The sequence below is a fragment of the Rhinopithecus roxellana genome, chromosome 8, assembly GCF_007565055.1.
Source record: "Rhinopithecus roxellana isolate Shanxi Qingling chromosome 8, ASM756505v1, whole genome shotgun sequence".
In the NCBI taxonomy this organism is placed as follows: Eukaryota; Metazoa; Chordata; class Mammalia; order Primates; family Cercopithecidae; genus Rhinopithecus; species Rhinopithecus roxellana.
This window is the reverse complement of record NC_044556.1, coordinates 100,086,739-100,108,244: the sequence shown is the minus strand read 5'-3', so window position 1 is coordinate 100,108,244 and position 21,506 is coordinate 100,086,739. Positions and strand designations below refer to the sequence as shown.

Below are 21,506 nucleotides of genomic sequence, written 5' to 3'. Positions count from 1 at the left end.
AAAATTCTAGGTTTTTACTACAATAAAATTTACTATACTTTAACTTACAAATCTGTCAGAGTTGGACTTTTTTTTCCTATTGGTCATTTTCATGCAAAATAGGCCTCCTGTAGAAGTGACTGTTGAAAATTAATATTTGGGTTTGGGGAGCATGCAGATACCTAGAAATTTAGACATTTATGTATAACTATATATGAAAGAATAGAATCTATAATTTCATCCCGCAAGCCTATATATTGTAAAGCTGAAGCCATGATAATTATTTAAATTAAGTGGCTAATAAGGTTAATACCTAAATTAAATTAGACTTTCAAAAGAAATTAGAATGACTAGCCTATGTATAAGGTGATAGATTCAGATAGAGTGCTAGACATATACCAAGTGATAGATTCAGGGAGAGTACTGTATGATTTTTACCACGTAGGATAATTGTGAGCCAAGTTAATAAGAAACGTCTTGTGGAATATCGTAATGTAAAATTTTAGCCTGTAGGAATTATAAGGTATCTTCGAATTGTAAGCATTGAGAAGTATTGTATTGAATGAAGTAGCATGAAAGAAGATGAGAATTCGAAACTGTAATGTAGCATGGTAGAGGATTAAGCTGGTTGGATGAGTTTAAGTTGAATAATGAGAAATACAAAAGAATGGGCATGGTGAGACTACTTAACAGGCTTTGAATGCCAAGCTGAGAAGTCTAGATTTAATCAAAGGGAACATAATATATTGCATACTTATTATGTTGCAGATCTTTTGCTGGATGCTTTATATACATAATATAATTCTCTCAAAAATCCCTCAAAGTAGATTAGACCATGGAAATAACATATACCCTTAACACAGATTAACCTATTTTTGTTCATTCATTTGTTCATTCATCACATTTATTGAAGAATCAGAGTGTTTTGAGCATTTGATATATTAATAAGGCCTGGGGGACAGTGGTAAACAAGACGGACACATTCCCTGCCTTCCTGGAGGCACAGTCTGGTGAGGAATCAGACAACAAGCAAACACAATTAAATGAATATTTGCAAATGATGACAAATACTGTGAGGCCCATGCTTTAAAACCCTGAGACAGAAAATATCAAGTTTGACACTTAACAATGGGTGGATCAGGGAAGGCCTATCTAAGAACAGGGTATTAAAGCTGAGACCTGAAGGAGGAGATGGAACTTGCCCTGTGCAGGTGGGAGGAGGACAGTTTGAAGTGGAGGACAGGGCATCGCTGCAGGAGGCTGCAGCAATTGATTGCTTATAGCCGTCCAGCCTCAATAATAGAGGGAGACAGGGAACAGGGGCTTGTGAATTGCTTTATAGTCCATGGTGTCCGCCACAAGCAAGAACATGCTTTGGAAATAAAATTAAGAGTTCAGTTTTGTTGTATTCGTTAAAAAAAAATGTAAAAATACGTAATTGAAGCCTAATTTCCATGTTCCATATTCCAAATAAAATACAGTCTGTGACAGTCTCGATCGTCACACCTGCCATGGCAGCTGTAGCCAATCAGCAAATTTGTTTCCAGAACCTACAGTTAAATTAGATAGAGCTGGGGCTGGAGTTGTAAGTAGAGAGCCCCTTTCTCCTCCTAGACACTCTCCTCTCAATTTCTTAAACTTTCAACATGTGCCAGGCACTGCATTAGACACTTTATACAGATTACCTCATTTAATCCTCCCAGCAATACTATGAAGTAGGTATATTATTATCCAAATTTTACAGATGAGGCAACTGAGACCTTGAGTGACTTGCCCAAACTCATGCCACAAGTAAGGGATAGAGCTGAAAGTTTAACCTAAACTCTGACCCTAGGGAGGGCCCATGTTTTCAAACCCTATGCTTTACTGCCCCTGCAGCCTTTTTCTGAATTATGTCAACTGACAGGTATAGGAACCATAAACTAACTATTAGACATGTTCAGAATGAGAGATTAGATTTTTATTGTGGACAGTCTGAAAATTAGTAAGCATAGTCACTTGAGTCACACATCACTCTGTTTTTTTACCCACCCACTTAGGTCTACATTCCTTTGAGAGAATTGTTTGCCATTTGGCACAAGTTAATTTCATTGGTTAACAGAGCAAGTGACCAAGAACAAATATTTTATTCTGTTGACTTAAACTTGGTGCTATAATATCTTCATCACCTTATAAGCTATAGAATAATTTCTAGGCCAGGCATGGTGCTTCATGCGTGTAATCCCAGCACTTTGAGAGGCTGAGGCAGAAGGATTGCTTGAGCCCAGGAATTGAAGACCAACCTGGGCAACATGGAAAAACCCTGTCTCTACTAAAAATAAAAAAATTAGCTGGGCATGGTGATGCATACCTCTATAGTCCCAGCTACTTGGGAAGCTGAGGCAGGAGAATCACCTGAGCCCAGTAAGTCAAGGCTACAGTGAGCCATGATTGCACCCTTGCACTTCAGCCTGGGTGACAGAGCGAGACCCTGTCTCAATTAAAAAAAAAAAAAAGAATTTCTAAAAGAGTACGTTTGAAAAGGCCTTTTAAAATAAGGTAACAATACTGAAAATGAGTTAATACTTTCTATTAGTTGTTATTAACAGCTTACAAATATGGCGGAAATATTTGGCACATAGTAGATACTTAATATTTGTTTAATTCATTTTGCATTCATCCTGCAGTAGGTTTTCTTTCACCCTTAAAAACACTATTTTATTATTATTTTATTGTTATATTTTCATTTTACTTTAGTTCTGGGATACATGTCAGAACATGCAGGTTTGTTACATAGGTATACATGTGCCATGGTGGTTTGCTGCACCTATCAAGCCATCATCTAGGTTTTAAGCCCCACATGCATTAGGTATTTGTCCTGATACTCTTCCTCCCCTTGCCCCCACACCTGCCGACAGGCCCTGGTATGTGATGTTCCCCTCCCTGTGTCCATGTGTTCTCATTGAAACACTCTTATTTTTTAAAATAAAAAATTTAAAACTATTTTAAGTCATAATGCCACTAGATGGCGATAGAGGAGTTTCAGTCACAGCCATTTATTTGGTCAAGGAGAAGTGCGTCATTGAATGTATCTCACATCTTTCCTTTATTTAAAAAAAAAAAAACATGAAAATAGTTAGGTTTATCTGTTACATGTGAAACAGAGAGCCTTAGGCAAAACTTTTAAAATAAATATATACAAAGTTGGATTTCTCATTAAGAGCTACCCATGTTAGCTTATCCTGTCTTCATCTTACAAATTTTATTTAGACTTTGCCTTTATAGATTATCCTCATTATCTTAAAATGGAGTTTAAAACATTCCTAAACTAGGGGTAGAGCTCTGTGGTTTCACTAGTTGATGAATCCTCCCTGCTTTGTGTGTCTTTCTGTGAGAAAGCCTTATTTTGCCTTTGCCAGAACTCTGTCTTTTGTAAGCATTCCTTCACCGTTATCCATGAAGCAAAAGAGACTAATCAAAAGCTGCGTAATCACTTAGCATTAAGAAAACAGAAAATGCAGAAAGCATTGACATTTCAGTGGCTAGACAGAAGAAATTTTGAAGAAGTTATGTTTTTACTGATTAGTTTTCAGAGGCCTCATAGATGACATAACATTTTTGGAATGTTATGGATTCCAATTTTTGGAATTGTTTGTCAAGATGGAAGACTTCTTGGCAAAATTAAGGGGAGGTGGTTGGTTTGTATCTGTAAACCAGGAATGTGCACATGCAGAAGTCAAATGGCAGAGAAAACTTGTAGCAAATATCTCATCACATTTCCCATGGCCTGTTGTGGGATCATCAGGTATCTCTGTTTGGCTCCCCTCTTTCTGCAGCACCTTTGACCAAGAGACAACAATTAGCCCTCCTCTCGTGCCCCAGTGCCAGCTGGTAATGACCCAAGAAAATTGTTGAAGAATTCCCTATTGTTAAATATTCATGCTTTAAAAATACTTAGTACTAGTACTTCCTAAAGTCATTGCTTTAACTTTGTTTTTAATGTAGGAAGCCTGATGTTACTTTGGATTTTATGCTTCCAAGGAAAACAAGTTTGTCATCTGATAGCAATAAAACATTTTGCATGATTGGCCATTGTTTATCATCCCAAGAAGAGTTTTTGCAGTTGGCTGGAAAATGGGACCTGGGAAATTTGCTTCTCTTCAATGGTGAGTGAGCCATGATTGCACCACTGCACTTCAACCTGAGCAACAGAGTGAGATTTTTTCCTTTGAAACATTTCCAATTTTTTTCTCAGTTGACAAGTATTAAACTAAGTAAATTAATCTGGCTAAAATATCTATCTCTGTTCCTTTACTTGTGTTTAATAAGTACTGTATTTCCAAGATTCTAAGATATACTTTTAAAATATTTTAACATTTTTGTAGTCTAGTTGTGTCTTACAATTGATATATACATTTAATATAAAAATGTATTTCCCCTACCCTCAAAAAAGAAAAGCTCATATTAAATTAGCATTTTTTTGTACTGGATAATGTAGTATCATTACTAGTAAACTTATCTTGGTTGTCTCCTTTATAATTTTATTATTTCTTATACAAATATCAAATTTTAGGGAAAAATGAGATATATGATTTTTAAAAATATGTCCTTAAACCTGATACATAATAGCATTCAGACAGTGTTTATTGACTAAATAGGAAGGAATAAAGATATTGATTCAAATTTTAGTTAGAAATGGAATTTACCGAGATACAGCTTCCATTATTAAAAAAAAAAAAAGTAAAATAAATCAGAAAACCTGTTTTCTGGCTAAGGAGCAAATAGAAATATTATGATTTAATTAAAAGCTTCACGATTAACTTTATATACATTAATTCATCTTCCATCATAGTTGGCATAGGTTATTTTCTCATTACACCAATTTGGAAATTGAGGCTTTATCAATTTCATAAAATATAGTGAACAGCTGAAAGAATCTGGCTTAAAAAAATAACTCGTGGTTTCTTGCTTTTTATGAAAAATTCTGGTTAGAGTGTTTTAAATAACTAACTTTATTTTTCTGCTATTCAGGAGCTAAGGTTGGTTCACAAGAGGCCTTTTATCTGTATGCTTGTGGGCCCAACCATACATCTGTAATGCCATGTAAGTATGGCAAGCCGGTGAATGACTACTCCAAATATATTAATAAAGAAATTTTGCGATGTGAACAAATCAGAGAACTTTTTATGACCAAGAAAGATGTGGATATTGGTCTCTTAATTGTAAGTTTTAATTTTATAAGTTTTAATTTTATAGTAACAACTGTATTTAGGTGTATTTATTGAAATGTATAGTTATGAATTAGATTTCTAAAGATTTTCATATGGTTCCTATGTGTCTTATCTTAGAATTATGTTTTTTTCTGAAAAAAATTGAAACACTTTGACCTTCTTTCAAAATTTGTTTCAGGTTTTATATTTATGTCTCCATTTCCTTGAAATTATATTTCTATAAAAAGTTTATCAGTTTAGTTTATTTTATACCTACTAATTATTCAGGAAAAATGTTTATGATACAGTGAAAATAACACTTGTTAGTTTGACATACTCCTAAAAAATGTTGCTCATTATATTTTCTTTCCATACTTATAAATAAATAATACCCATTTATAATGTTAGTTTTAGTTATGTATATTCAGGTCTTAGAAAACCTACTCTTTTTTATTTTTTATTGTTTTTTTTTTTTTTTAAGAGACAGGATTTCACTCTGTCACTCAGGCTTGGGTGCAGTGGTGTGATCATAGCTCACTGCAGCCTTGAACTCCTGGGCTCAAATGATCCTCCCACCTCAGCCTCCCAGGTGGCTGGGTCTACAGTCAGGCACCACCACACCAGGCTAATTTTAAATTTTTGTAGAGATGGAATCTCGCTATGTTGCCCAGACTGATCTCAAACTCCTGGCCTCAAGCGATCCTCCCATCTCAGCCCCTCAAATGGTGAGATTACAGGCATGAGCCACCAAGCCTGGCCTAAAAAATGTATTGTTTAATATCAGTACGAATAGGAATTTTGCTTTCAAAGTATTGCTAATTCTGCTTACATGAGACTCTATTGATTTTTATATATTATTCCAGTATTTTGTTCTACTGGTATACAATTTAGGAGCTAGTGGTGAAGTTTTTTGTTACAGCAACTAGAAAACTGAGCCTTCATAGTCTTAGAAAATCTACTAAAATCTGGTAGATCTGGCCATGAAACTGGGTTCCTCTTTCTCTTGCTTCTTGTGAGAAGTACAGATATTTCCTACTTGAAGGAGACTACTGTTTTGGAATGTATTTTGTTGTTGTTGTTGTTGAGTTGTGGGGAGGGTAGATGTGGTTGTCAGTAATTATTGGGTAGTAAGGGCCAGGGATGCTAAATGTTCTACAGTACATGAACACTGTTATACAACAAAGAATGATCCTATCCTAAATGTCTCACCATTAAGAAAACATCCTTTAGGGAAATGGTTCCTCAAACCTGAGTGTGCACCAGAATCATCCAGAGGGCTTGTTAAAATATAGATTGCTGGTCCAGAGCTTCTGATGTCGTAGGTCTGAAGTGTGACCCTGGAATTTACATTTTTAATAAGTTCCTAGGTGATGCTGATGCTGGTTGAGGATCACACTTTGAGAACCTCTGCCTTAGGGAGATTGAGGAGCTCACATAGATGTTTGTTCAAGTAATAACTTTAACTCAGTAGTTTTCGGTTAATGCATTTGTTTTCATAGAAAAATTTCCCTAATCCTTTTATTTTTCCTGAACGGTATATAGGTCATATAAGTTACAAAACTCAACATAAATTATCATGAATGAAAATTCTGAGGGTTTTATGTGAAAACTATTTTTAGGGAGCAAATTCTTTAAGCCCGATTTAGTGATTTGGGAGTTACAAGTTTGTGAAAGAATGGTCAGGGAGAAGGAGTACCCTTGGCTGGGTGCGGTGGCTCATGCCTGTAATCCTAGCACTTTGGGAGGCCGAGGCAGGCGGATCACCTCGGCTCAGGAGTTTGAGACCACTCTGGCCAACATGGTGAAACTCTGTCTCTACTAAAAATACAAAAACTAGCCAGGCATGGTGGCAGGCACCTGTAATCCGAGCTACTCAGGAGGCTGAGGCAGGAGAATCACTTGAACCTAGGAGGCGGAGATTGCAGTGAGCCAAGAATGCACCATTGCACTCCAGCCTGGGCAACAAGAGTGAAACTCCGTCTCAAAAAAAAAAAAAAAGAAAGAAAGAAAAAAAAAGAAATGGTACCCTCATGTCAGAGTGTGGTGTCAGATTTCTGATTGAAACTACTGCAGGTTTGAAACTTTGCTTTTCCAGCATAATCATACACAACAGAGAGTATAATTGGTTTAGCTGGTGCACAGATACACTGGATGGCATGTCTGATTGCTGTGGGTCATAAATAAACCTCAGGCCAGACACAGTGGCTCATGTTTGTAATCCCAGCAGTTTGGGAGGCTGAGGCAGGCAGATCCCGAGGTCAGAAGTTCAAGACCAGCCAGTTTGAGACCAGCCTGGCCAACATGGTGAAACCTCATCTCTACTAAAAATAAAAAATTAGCGGGGTGTGGTGGCACATGCCTGTAATCCCAGCTACTCAGGAGGCTGAAGCAGGAGAATTGCTTGAACCCAGGAGGCAGAGGCTGCGGTGAGCTGAGATCATGCAACTGTATTCCACCCTGGGCAACAGAGCAAGACTCCGTCTTGGAAATAAATAAAATAAATAAATAAATAAATAAATAAATAAATAAATAAATAAATATCAAAGCACAAGGCCCCCATCCAGTTCTGAGAGAAGACACTGAATCTATATGATTTCCTGAGCCTGAGTTTGGCATCCACTACCACTAAAACCACCTTAAAGTACACTATGGGCCAGACACCAAGGTTCATACCTATAATCCCAGCACTCTGGGAGGCACAGGCAGGAGGATCACTTTAGGCCAAGGGTTTGAGACTAACCTGCAACATAACAAGACCATGTCTCTACAAAACAAAACAAAAAAAAATTGATGTGGTGGCAGGTGCTTGTAAGTCCTTCCTGCTTGGGAGACTGAGGTGGGAGGAGCCCTTGAGCCTAGGAGTTCAAGGCTACAGTGAGCTATGGTCATGCCACTGCACTCCAGCCTGGGTGCCAGAGCGAGACCCTGTCTCTAAGAAAAACATACATTCTGCATTTAAAATTAACTTTAATTTTTAAAATAGTTTAGAGAGTCTTGACGGGGGCCACACACTGATGGAAACTATCCTTTGCCTGGGAGAAATATTTGAAGTTCTATTTTATTTTAGTTAGGTGTGCTGACCATTGACAATCTGAAATTTTATTCCAGTAGAAAGAAAGATCTAGTTTAGAGTTGCTTTTAAATAAATAGCCCATGAGCAAATGCAAAGCAAAAATTTCAGAAAAGTTGACCTGACCCTGAGTTCCCAATATTTTTAAGTGCTTAGAATAGTGCCTGGTGTGTAATAAGTGTGGTTTAAGACTTAGTTGATATTAGTAGTAATAGCATAATTTAATATTTATTCTAAACCAAGCAAAGCTGGAATCCTTCTCAACCTTGGTGTGATCTATACAATTGATCACTGCTAAATAAATCACTGATCATTTGCTTTGTGGGAAACAGCCTTGCTTCTAATGTTTATCTTTGTTTAGTATAGTAGCTGTTTTCTAAACAAAGAAAAGGATCAGTTGAGTGTGTTTTCACTTTGAAATACTTACTTGCTAGTTGATAGCTTGCATTTTAAACTTTGTGTCATTACTGAATGAAAATATTTGTGTTTCAGGAAAGTCTTTCAGTTGTTTATACAACTTACTGTCCTGCTCAGTACACCATCTATGAGCCGGTGATTAGACTTAAAGGTCAAATGAAAACCCAACTCTCTCAAAGACCCTTCAGCTCAAAAGAAGTTCAGAGCATCTTATTAGGACCTCGTCATCTAAAGAATCTTCAACCTACTGAATATAAAACCATTCAAGGCATTCTGCACGAAATTGGTGGAACTGGTGTATTTGTTTTTCTCTTTGCTAGGGTAAGAATCACTGCTTATAGTTTTGTCTAAAGAGAAATTACTTATTTATTGTTGATAAATTAAAGGATTTCTTTTGGACCACATGAAAAAGCTACACTCAACTATATTAAACTTTTAAGATAAAAAATTACATATTAAATATGTTATTAAGCTTTCAGCCATAGATGATTCAGGTTTCTTCTAATTTATGAATATTTTAGAAGTTTTCTATTAACCAAAAATGCAATTAGTACAATTAAGTGTTAAATGTACAAGATTTTAAATGGAAAGGAGGATACTTTTAAAAATAAATTTATGAAGCTTTTATTCCTTAAATGTTTCCAATGCGTAGGAAAAAAACTAAGGGTCAGCAAGTATTTTTTTTTAAAAAAAACAACAAAACTTTAATTTGTTTGGGTTTGGAGTTTTTTCAAAAAGGAGAAATATAAAGTTTGACTCAGGCCATACGTACCATTTTAGAATAAATCATTTAATTATCTGTCCTGATGCAGAGTAGACAGTAATTATAGACTATTTCAGGGATTGCTGAAACCTATATTGGGAGCACAAATAGTCTCACTTTGGTAAAAATCATTTCTACTTCCTCTGGGTCCACGTCCCTGTTTAATTAAAGCAGCTTTGATCTTCCTTCATCCTCGGAATGCCATCTTCATTTTATCCCGAAGTATAACTTCTGCAACATTGTCAGGTTTTCATAGTCTCCCTATCTAGTTTTCTTTAATGGAAGCATCTTTGATTAATTTTGCAGTAAGAAGCATATCAGCATTTGTTGTTGTTAGGGTTCTTACAAATATTTTGTTAGCATTTGATCCCCAATGCTTTGTAATCTGTCTTTTCTTCTTCACCTCTTCCTTTTTCGTATTTTTTAAATCTACTGTCTAGTTGAATAGATTCTCTCCTAGTGTTTTAAAATCAAAAGCCCTTTAACTCCTCACCAATATTTTGTGATCTTTTGTACCACTGTATAGTTTCAAAATGTATGTCCTTGTTTTCTTCTCTTTCATCAAGGTATTGAATATAATTTTGTTAGTTACATAAAGATTGGATCTTAGATAAAATGTTTACATTTTTATCTTTATATGTTTAGTATCTTGCCAGTAAGACTTTTAAAGTATGTTTCTAAGTCTAAAACTTAGAAACCTTGTTCAGTATCCTTCCCTTTCCCCTACAAAAATAAAATTCAGTGTCCTTAAAATCCTTACATGCATAACCTGCCTTGTGAGCCTGGTCTCTACAATCCAGCCAAAGAGGCAACCTGCAGCTTCCTAGATGTACTCTGAACTTCCAGTTTAGGCTTTACCCTTCTCCTGGCTGTGCCCTGCCCCCAGCCACCCCTTTATTCCTGCTTTCCAGGATTTGGCTCTCTTCCGAGGCCATCTTATCTCTGTGTAGCCTTCCCCTAAACCAAGCAGAGAGGGGTCAGAATGGTTTCTGTGCTCTCCTGGCATACCTATTGTCTCCTTCTTCTTTGGCCTTCAGCATGATAATAAGTATGTGTTTCTTATGTATATAGTAGTTGTCAGAAAGTGTTGGTTGAAGTAAATTGAAGTACAAGGCACAACGTGTGGTTTTTAGCCTCTTATCTCTTTGACAGAAAAGTAGACCCCATTGGAAACAAGTATCATGTATTTTACTTCTTTTTATCTCCCTTACCACATAGTGCAGAGCCTGTTTGTCTGTTGACTAATTTATCAAAAACGTATGACACTTTAGATCACTAGTTATAAAATGCTACTGACCACTAAGATTGTTCATGTCATTGTATACTATAGCATATGTAAGAGACTATAGAACATGGAATTTATGCCTTACTCTCAGTTTTGTTTATTCACAATCCTTAAATAGGTAGAGTATGAGCATTAAAAAATTACTTTGTAGAAACTACTGGATTGATGTTACATAGTGGAAGATTATACATGTTAAATTTTTACTCTCAGCAAATTGGGAGAAAACTATATCCACCCATTTTTTTTTAGGTCGTTGAACTCACTAGCTGTGAAGAAACTCAAGCATTAGCACTGCGAGTTATACTCTCATTAATTAAATACAACCAACAAAGAGTGCATGAATTAGAAAATTGTAATGGACTTTCTATGATTCATCAGGTGTTGATCAAACAAAAATGCATTGTTGGGTTTTACATTTTGAAGGTATGTCTTCATAAAATTTATTCTTATAGTTTCATATGCAGTGATACTCATCTCGTCATCAAAGTCTTCCAATAATAGTTTTGTGTTTCAGTTATTCCTGAAGAAAATGGAGGAAACTTATTAGTGTATAGTTAATAAAACTAAGGTACTCTTCTAGTTCTTTTTATCATTTAAATAATTACATTTTTCTTTTTTTAAAAGCATTTTTTAAAAGTAAGAAAAAAACTCATTGAATTTTAGATCTGGGTGGGCCATAGATATCTCCCATGCTGTCCCCTCATTCCATAGATTGATAAGATCTTTGCTTTAGCCCCCACCATTATGGCAGAGAACCCAGTTCTCTAGGCACCTAGAGGCATACCATTCCATTAGGCACTGCTGCTACAAAGTTAGTTTTTAAAGTCACAGATATTCGTGCTCATTTTTATTATCCCGCTATCATTATATATTTAAATACTTTTCTAGATAAAAGCATTTGGTAACATTGTGAAAATATTTCTCTCTGAGACTTCTAGTACTAAGGCAAAAGATGATTTCTCTACCCTTGCCCCCACCCCTACTTCTTTAAATTGCAAGATCCATACATTGGTGGCATGAATCCTTACTACTTTTTTGAAAAGGTTTTAAAGCCTAATAGAAGATTAATTCAATTTAAAACATAAAAAATGAGTGCTGTTTGTTTTACTCCATGTTTGAACCTGAGTACTCACTTAAAAATATTTGTAAGTTTGGAATTTTCTATTTATCTGAATTGTTTTACAAAACAAGTTAAAGATATTGCGTGAAGTGTTGAATTATTTACTAGCTTTCCTTTGAATTTAATGATTGCTAAAATTGAAAGCTTAATGTTTCTGTTGAACTTTTTGATTAACCAATTACTAACGCATCTTATATTAATGCTAATTTTCTATAGACCCTTCTCGAAGGATGCTGTGGTGAAGATATTATTTATATGAATGAGAATGGAGAGTTTAAGTTGGATGTAGACTCTAATGCCATAATCCAAGATGTTAAGCTGTTAGAGGAACTATTGCTTGACTGGAAGATATGGAATAAAGCAGAGGCATGTAATATGTACTTTTTTCTATTTTTTATTGTGATAAAATGCATATAACACAACATTTACCATCTTAAGCATTTTTAAGTTTCGGTTCAGTGGCATTAAGTGCATTTACAGTGTTGTCCAACCATCACCACCATCCATCTCTGTAAATCTTTTTTGTTTTGTAAAACCAAAACTTTGTACCCTTTAAACAGTAATTCCCTGTTCCCCCTCTTCCTCTAGCCCCTGGAAACCACCATTCTACTTTTGACTAAGGATCTCATATAAGTAGGATCATATGGTATTTGTCTTTTTGTGATTAGCTTATTTCACTTAGCATAATGTCTTCACGGCTCATCTGTGTTGTAGCATATGTTCAAATTTCCTTTTTAAGAATGAATAATACTCCATTCTATATATTTACCACATTTTGCTCATCCATTCATCAGTTTAGAGATACTTGGATTGTTTCCACATTTTAGCTACTGTGAATAGAAGCGTGTACTCTTTTTTTTTGTTTGTTTGTTTTTGTTTTTGTTTTTGTTTGAAACGGAATTTTACTCTTTCGCCCAGGCTGGAGTGCAGTGACGTGATGTTGGCTCACTGCAACCTCCACCCCCAGGCTCAGATGATACTCCTACCTTAGCCTCCCAAGTAGCTGGGACCACAGATGTGTGCCACCATGCCTGGCTAAGTTTTTGTATTTTGGGTATAGACAGGGTTTCACGCATGTTGCTCAGGCTGGTCTTGAACTCCTGAGCTCAAGTGATCTGCCTGCCTTGGCTTCCCAAAATGCTGGGATTATACACATAAGCCACCACCCCCAGCCAGCATATTCTTTTAAATATTTATCTAATCATTATTCTGAAGGAAATAATTACTTCAATGTAATGTTAATTATAAATGGAAATCTGGCACTTATTTCCCATGCAAAGTTTTGAACAGCCATGGGGAACACTGAGCTGGAGAGTCAAAATCAAACTTGAGCTGGTTAAGAATACTGCAGTCAGGTAGGAACATATGAGCTTATTTGGATTAGTTGAAGGCTTGCATTTACCATAAACTCTGAAAGGGGAGCCTGCTAAGAGTCAGGGGAGTCAGGTCCAGGAGAGGGAAATGGATACAATTCTAACTAGGGGAGCCACGCTGGCCAGGAGTTAGAGATAAGGCTTCATCATAAGTATAAAGTAAGCAACATAGATTGATCTTAGATGTAGGCACTACATCTCAGCACCTAGAATGGCTGGTCTGGTCTTCACAAGGACCCAGTCAGGGAATGAGTATAGGGTTGTTTCCTTTCTGCCCCAGTTTTAAGCAGTCTTAATGGTATAGGCTCATACAGCTTCTTAGTTCTAGTGTAGACTGTTTGCTCTAAGTGTGGCAGGGTTCTAGTAGGTATTGGTAATTTTTGCAAGAAAAAGAAAACTGGATTGTCTAGAACTAATTAGAATATAACAAGATTATCATCAAATATTATTTATGGAGCAATTCAGAATATATGTACCTTTAGAATTTTTTAAAAAATGGTTTTTCCCAACTTGCCAACAGTCCCTAAAAATTTACACATTACCAATAATGAATTGTGAGGTTGAAAAAAGACTCCTTTTTTTTTTTTGAAACAGGATCTCACTGTCACCCAGGCTAAAGTGCAGTGGCGCCATCTTGGCTCACTGCAACCTCTGCCTCTCAGGCTCAAACGGTCCTCCTACCTCAGCCTCCCAAGTAGCTAGGACTACATGTGTGCACCACCATGCCTGGCTAATTTTTAATTTTTTTTTTTTTTGTAGAGATGAAGTCTCACTGTATTGCCCAGGCTGGTCTGAAACTCCTGAGCTCAAGCAATCCTCCCGCCTTGGCCTCCCAAAGTGCTGGGATACAGGCGTGAGCCCCCACACCTGGCAAAACAAAAAAAAAAACACAAAACCTTTTCTAATCTATTAGTAACAAAAATAATTTTAGTTCAGATATGCTAGAGGAAAGAGAATTTTCTATTCTTCCTATAGAAAATTATATTACAAAATTGTTGTTATATGAAGAGGCAATTAAAGAGTATGCAGCCACAAAACAGAGAAAAGTATTTTGAAAGGCATGTCCAACAGCCAACTAACTATTACCATGTTTCTGGATTTTGTGGTATTCATGGTACTTTTCAGTTTTTAAACTTTGTGATTTGTTGTGATTCCTTTTCTCACTCTGAGTAAATATTTACTTTCAGATCTAAAAAATAGAAGATAGATAAGATAGATAGATTAAAATATGTGTAATATTGCAGGGAGAAAGCAAATAATTACGGGGATAGCATATGTAAACAAATTGGATCAAAAGCAGTATAAATGTGTAATAAAGAATATGCTCAGTTGCAGTTTGGAAAATCTAACTTGGACAAAGTTGGACCAAGTGCTTCAAAGAGCAGGCAAATGTGGGGTTGTTTGATTTTAAAAGAAGCATTTTTAAATTGAATTTGATAGTGATAAGACACATATTGCTTCTATGAATTTGAAATAAGGTTTTCTTACGTAATTAATTGTTTTTGAACTAAGTCTGGTTTTTCTTTTTTTGTTGTTGCTATTTGTTTACGTTGGCACTATTTTATCTTGGTACTACTTTTCAGATTGAATCATGTTTTCATACTTTGGCTGCCTTGTCTTCTGGTTTTCACTTGGCTTTTTCTTTTAGAACATCTTGGCTCTATCTTAGAAAGAGAGAGACCCTGGGTAGAAGAGTATGATTAAGTCTATCAATATCTTGGTTCATTCTTGCCAGATAATGGCAGGAGAAATAGTAGGCTCTGCAACCCAGGCCAGTTAATTTTGCTTTTTGTTAAAAGGTTTATTGAAAGGTCACTTAGGATGATAAGATGAAGGGAAGGTTATCTTTCAATATTAGTTATCAGTATAAGGTCTCTTTTTTTCTCTAGTATTATGGACAAGTTAAGATTGATTCAATATGGGAGAAGCATTTTAAGGCACTGTCAAAGGATGCTAACTACTCTTTGAAGTGTATAGTTTGTAATCATGCAGAGAATTCTATTATTTGAACTTGAAAGTAAATTAAAAATGCAGAATTTTCACATTGTCCATGACTTTTTGATTTAGTACGATTTGCTCTAAAATTATTTGGTTAAATGCTGCATGTGCAGATTGATATTGAAATGTATACATTTTTAACAACACTCTTTGAACATAAATTATTTAAAAACAATAATGTTGGTAATGTGTATGCTTCTCTAATTTGAACAATCCCTCTTGATAATTCATCTTTTGAAAATACATTTAATGCCACAGAAAGGGTAATGTAGGAAAGCACCTAATACAATACTGCATTCAACATAGCTATTTAGAAATAGCCTACTGGCAACAAAAAATAATAGGGAATAAATTTTGACATTGGCTTTTTGCAGACATGTAGTCTTTGATACTGAATATATATACAATGTTAAATTGTTGCACGTTGTGTGTCTTCCAAAAAGCATGCTGCATATTTTTCAGTACATATGTGCTTATTGGTGTGTGTTTATCTCCTCAGCAAGGTGTTTGGGAAACTTTGTTAGCGGCTCTAGAAGTCCTCATCAGAGCAGATCACCACCAGCAGATGTTTAATATTAAGCAGTTATTGAAAGCTCAAGTGGTTCATCACTTTCTGCTGACTTGTCAGGTTTTGCAGGTACTTTTTATGTAACTTTACTTTTGGAAATATTTTCCACAGTTGTTTAATAATACTATGAACATCAAATTTTTGTGACACTTTCAATGGGACTTTTTTCCCCCCATCTTCTCTTCTCTCCAGATTCTCTTCTTTCAATAAATAGTATAGGAGTTTTTCAATTGCTGCATCTTACAACTTGATCATCACACTGTCATAATTCCTAACTCAATTACAAAAGTACAATTACTAAGTTTCTTAGATGTTTCTTTATGTTGGGATAGAATAATAGTTTTGTAGTGCCTTGAACAGCAAGAATAGTTAATGAATTTTAACTTATTCCATATTCTTTAAATAAAAATTTACAAATATGTATTGATTTAATAAGTATAAACTTGCTAAAGGTCTATTTTATATGCTAGAATTAGCATTTTAAACTGTATCCAAAATTTTTATTGAAAAGTGACACTAATTTTATCAGTTACATTGTAATGTCTATGCTGTGGCCCTTTTAGTTAATTTTTTTCTCTGCCTTTGTTGATATCATCTAGTATACCAACCAAGCAGATAAAAGGCATCAATACATATCTGCTTGGTGGGTATATTAGACAATTTTCCAAGTTTTTTTTTTTAATGTCTGAGGCATCTATTAGAACTTTGTCAAGTTAGATAAGTACAGATATTCCATGAGATCAGTAATATTTTATATTTTGAGTGCCCTTGCTTCAGTGGCACTAAGGGCTTTTCATTACAGTTGGGCTAAAATTTAAAATCTGTGACAACATCTATAGTGGTTCAAGCCTGTAATCCCAGCACTTTGGAAGGCCGAGACGGGCGGATCACGAGGTCAGGAGTTCGAGACCATCCTGGCTAACACGGTGAAACCCCCGTCTCTACTAAAAAAATACAAAAAACTAGCCGGGCGAGGTGGCGGGCACCTGTAGTCCCAGCTACTCGGGAGGCTGAGGCAAGAGAATGGTGTAAATCCGGGAAGCAGAGCTTGCAGTGAGCTGAGATCCGGCCACTGCATTCCAGCCTGGGCGACAGAGCGAGACTCCATCTCAAAAAAAAAAAAAAAAAAAAAAAGAAGTGTTACTATGAGAAGGCTTATATGATCTAGCTACCATTCTAGCTTCATCTTATGGTACTCAGCCTCCTTGGATTTCTTTCCCTTCCTTAAACAAGTAAGACATTTTTCTGTCTCAGAGTACATGGTATTCTTTTTGCTTTAACAATTATTGATCCCATTCTTTTCATCTGGCCAGCTCCTACTTATCCTCCATGTGGCAACTTAAGACTTATTTCCTGAGAGATGCCTTCCCTGGCCTTTCCATATAAATTAGTCTCTTTCCCTTTATACACTATCTACATAGAGTTTGTTATTTATTTATGGAATTATGGTTTATTTCCTTCTGTAAGCCTCCTGAAAGCAAGGATATGGTTTTTGTTTTGTTTTGTTTTGTTTTAAATCACACTGTAATGTCAGTACTTGACACACCTGGGCATCTGATAAATATTTGTTAAATGAATGAATTCCAAAAACACAAAAACATTTTATTGCCTTTCTTGGCCCCTGTGGTAAATTAGACTGTTGTTGTAGGGAATAGAATATGTTGATTGATCTTTCAGGCCCCTTGCTTACTGAGTGTTTTTTGTGTCATTTATACATCAGTTTTCCTCAAAATTTTTTCCTTTGCATATCCATTTTGAAATGTATTGGCCAATTTTCATTAAGTTCATATGACAATGTGATAGTCAGTCTTTGCATGTCAGAAAAGTGGCACTTATAAACTTGGAGATTTCCATATATTTTTTCACTTTTGTATTATTTACAAAAATGCTAGAAAAAATCTAGGTACAAATTTTTTTTCCTTACATGTATAGTTTTTTACCCTTGTTGGTTCAAAGAGCCCACTTACCAAATTAACAGCTATTTATGAAACATAACTTTATGTCAGGTATTGTGGGAAGTTTATAAAGAAATGAACTTAGCCTTTGCCTTTAAGATACCTCAGAGTGTTTGTGCACTTCAGGAAGATTAATAAATTGGTAGTGTATTGGATGTAAGGCAGTTTCATTTGTTTGTGAGTACAGCATAAAGAACCTGAACCCTGGTGATTAGAATGGGAGTGTTTAGGTAGGGAGCAAATATGAGAGAGATTGTGAGGATAGAATTCATAGGACTTGATTCTGTTTAAATGGAGCTTCAGGAGGAGTCAAATATAACATAAAAATTTCAAGCTGGGAGACCAGAAAAACAATAAATTTTATCAGGAAAAAAAGAAGCAAACTTGTAAGTTTTGTAGTTTTTGTATTCTACATTTGAAATTACAGCAGGATATTCAGCAACAGTGAACTGGTAATAGTGAAGCCATCAGAATAGAGAAACACTCCAAGACAGAGAAATGTAGTGAGAGAATCAGAGGGCTGAGGTTTACACCTCAGGAGATACCCATTTTCAGGATGTGAAACAAGGAAAAGGGGCTATTGAAAGAGATAGAGAAAGAGTAATTGAAAAGCTAAGAGGAAACTCAGTAAAGTGAAAACCAGAGATGGGCAGAGGGGGAAGAACATGTAGAGAAGGAGGTGATACCTTGAACCAAATGATATAGAAAGTTCAGAGAAAATGTAGGCAGATAAAGGGCCATTGACTCAGAAATTCTTAATGACTTACAAGATTTCAATAGCATGGATAAGGCAAGAGCCAGATTTCAGGGACTTTGGAGAGCATGGGTGGTAGATCACTGAAGGCAGTGAGAAGAAATGATTATTAAAAAGTCCAGCAGCAAAAGCAAAGACAGAAACAGAATGTTCACATAAGGTAAAGTTAAGGGATTAAAAAATAGTAAAATAGAATACCAGTGACTATTGATAAAGAGTCAGTGGAGAGGGCAGGATAGAAGTAACCTGGGCTGGACTTGGGAATGAATCACTGATGCTGCAACCAAGAAAGTTATAAAGATACATGGAGTATGATTTAGAAGAAATGCAGATGGTCGTAGCAGAAATAGTTCTGAATTGGAAGTCATGAGATCTATGTTCCTGTCTTAGCTTTGCGGCTTGACATCTATGAGATCTTGGCAAAGGAGTTTTGTGTTTTCTTCTGTAGACTCAGTGTTCTCTTCTTATATCTGAGATAGTCAAACTAAATTGTTTCAAAATTAGCATCTACATTTTAAGTACTCCAATTCAGTAATACACAAGAGTAAGTGAGAAGAGTAGATGTAGAGATATGTATTTGGAAGGAAGATGAGGAAGTTTACCTCCCATGCCCTTAATCTGAAGACCACCTGTTACCCACTGGGGAGATGGAACTGGAGGATATAAGCAATTTATTTATATACAGCTTTATTTTTAGTAATTTCTTGGCATTTTGCCAACTCTCATTATTCCAGACAGTAAATGGTGCAGTAGAAAGAGTTCAGAGGCCTGAGTTTGAGTTATAATTATACTACCTACGTATTTTATGTGTGGTTTACACTAGTCAAATAACCACTTTGTGCCTCATATTCTAGAAATTAGGGCTAAAACCTCTCCTAGAGCTGTTGTGAAAAAGAGCTTCGTAAACTGGAGCATATTGTATTAGTGTAACGAGTTTTGTCTATCAAAAGTTTTATGTCCTAATCCCATACTAATATTACTAATAGTAATATTAGTAAAAGAAGAAGAAAAGGGTAGTAGCAGTAGTAATAGCAATTTATCACTAACATTTATGTGGGGCTTACCTATATGCAAGGCACTATTCTAAGAGTTGATGTTATTTAGTCCTTGTAACAACTCTGTAAAGTAGCACTAGTATTACTCACATAGACAAAGAAAGTGAAGAAGGCAGACGTTAAATAACGTACCTAAGATCGCATGGCTAGTGAGTGGAGAAACCAGAATGCAAACCTAGTCAGTCTGGCTTTTGAGTCCATGCTTGTGAGAGTTGTAGTATAAGTTTGCCTCAGTTAATTATGATAAATGGGCTAGAATTAAGTTGCCATCTGTATTAATGAATTTTTAATAACAAGATTGCTTGAATTAGGAAATAACTCAATTTAATGGGTTGTTATGGTAATGGTAAATACAGTCAGACTAGACTAGTAAACCAACAGAATTCTACCTTAAAAAGAATATTTTGCCTAAATGAAAAATCTTAGTTAAGTTGACAATTCTTTAAATCTAAAGAGAGTTTGATTTTTATTTTTTCAGGAACACAAAGAGGGGCAACTCACACCCATGCCCCGAGAGGTTTGTAGATCATTTGTGAAAATTGTAGCAGAAGTCCTTGGATCTCCTCCAGATTTGGAATTATTGACAATTATCTTCAATTTCCTTTTAGCAGTTCACCCTCCTACTAATACTTACGTTTGTCACAATCCCACGAACTTCTACTTTTCTTTGCACATAGGTAGGTATAATCATTTTTGTTAGATTATGTCTATTTCTACTTTTGTTTTATTCTTCCCACTTGATTCACATTTGTTTGATATTTGAATGGCCTCTGTGCTACTCTAATTACATATTGGGGTTGGGATAGGGCAGAGGGTTATAGAATGAACTAGACATGGCGTCTGCCCTCAAGGAGTCTAAATGCCAAGTAGAGAAAGGGGACATAGACTCAAATAACTACAGTAAAAAAATATATATATTTGGTAAGTATCGAAGAGACACAAAAGAAGAACTAATGAGATTTCAAAGGACAGAGGGTTTCATCCGACCACTGTGGAGAGAATATTTAATAGGTTACATGACATCTGATGTGGACATTGAAGATTTTTAGTAGAATTTGATAGGTAGATTGGAGAGTTACTGTTCCAGGTAAAGACAGTGACTTTAAAGGGAGGAAAAATGGAAAGAAAAAATAAGGACTAATGAGTTTTACCTATATATAGGGAATCTGTAAAGAAATAGTGACAAATAATGCCATAAATAGAGTTTAAGACCACCATTTACTTATTTTTACCCGAAAGTCATATCAAATAGGTCCTTGAATGTAAGACCAGATAATTTGAACTTGTATTTTAGTTATTGGTCATTGAAAGGATTTTGTTTGTTTTAAGCAAAGGCTATGATATAAGTAAATTATTGCAGCAGGATTCAGAAATAAGGAACCAGGGACAGTAAGCCCAATTATAGTAGTCTATGAGAGACAAGATAACAGAATCTGGCCATAGTAATAGTAGAACTGGAAAGGAGGGATGAATTGAGAAGTAGGAAGTTTAGGATGGAATGACTCTGGGGGTGTTAAGGAAAAAGGAGAATGGCTTTGATTGTATAATATATGTTGTATTTGAGGTTCCCTACAGTTATTTATCATATAATTTTCTAGTAGGCAGTTGGGAATGAGGGTTACAGCATGAAGAAGGAAGGGTGGGTTATAAGGAGCAGTCCACATAGAAGTGAGGTGAAGCTCTGAGAACAGATGAGACCACTGAAGAAAAGTAGAGAGAGAGAACGAAAGAGAAAGCTAAGGAAAGAACTGCTGGTAATATTACTAGTTGGAGGGTAGGACAAGAACAAAGAATCAGTAAAAAAAGAAAGATGGAATAATCAGTTTTTTTTAAGAACCAGGGAAATGTAATGTGGTAAGAAAGAAAGCAAGAACGTACCTATAAGAAAGCTGAGTCATAAATTTACATTGGAAAACTGGTTGTACAATAGCCATTTTAAGAGATGTAGTAAATGGGGCCGGGCACGGTGGCTCACGCCTG

General features: G+C 35.7%; 1 protein-coding gene across 5 annotated transcripts in view; it reads left to right on the top strand.

Moving 5' to 3' along the window:
• LYST (lysosomal trafficking regulator) overlaps nucleotides 1-21,506 on the top strand; it is a 229,277-nt gene that overhangs the window by 110,281 nt on the left and 97,490 nt on the right. For 4 of the 5 annotated variants that reach the window (XM_030937161.1, XM_030937163.1, XM_030937162.1 and 1 more), the window contains 7 exons: nucleotides 3,964-4,124; nucleotides 4,990-5,180; nucleotides 8,731-8,976; nucleotides 10,953-11,126; nucleotides 12,040-12,189; nucleotides 15,694-15,831; nucleotides 20,005-20,203. In XM_030937161.1, coding sequence (XP_030793021.1) covers nucleotides 3,964-4,124; nucleotides 4,990-5,180; nucleotides 8,731-8,976; nucleotides 10,953-11,126; nucleotides 12,040-12,189; nucleotides 15,694-15,831; nucleotides 20,005-20,203 — 1,259 coding nt within the window. The remainder of the gene's footprint in view (nucleotides 1-3,963; nucleotides 4,125-4,989; nucleotides 5,181-8,730; nucleotides 8,977-10,952; nucleotides 11,127-12,039; nucleotides 12,190-15,693; nucleotides 15,832-20,004; nucleotides 20,204-21,506) is intronic. The other variant, XM_030937164.1, reaches the window with a different exon arrangement.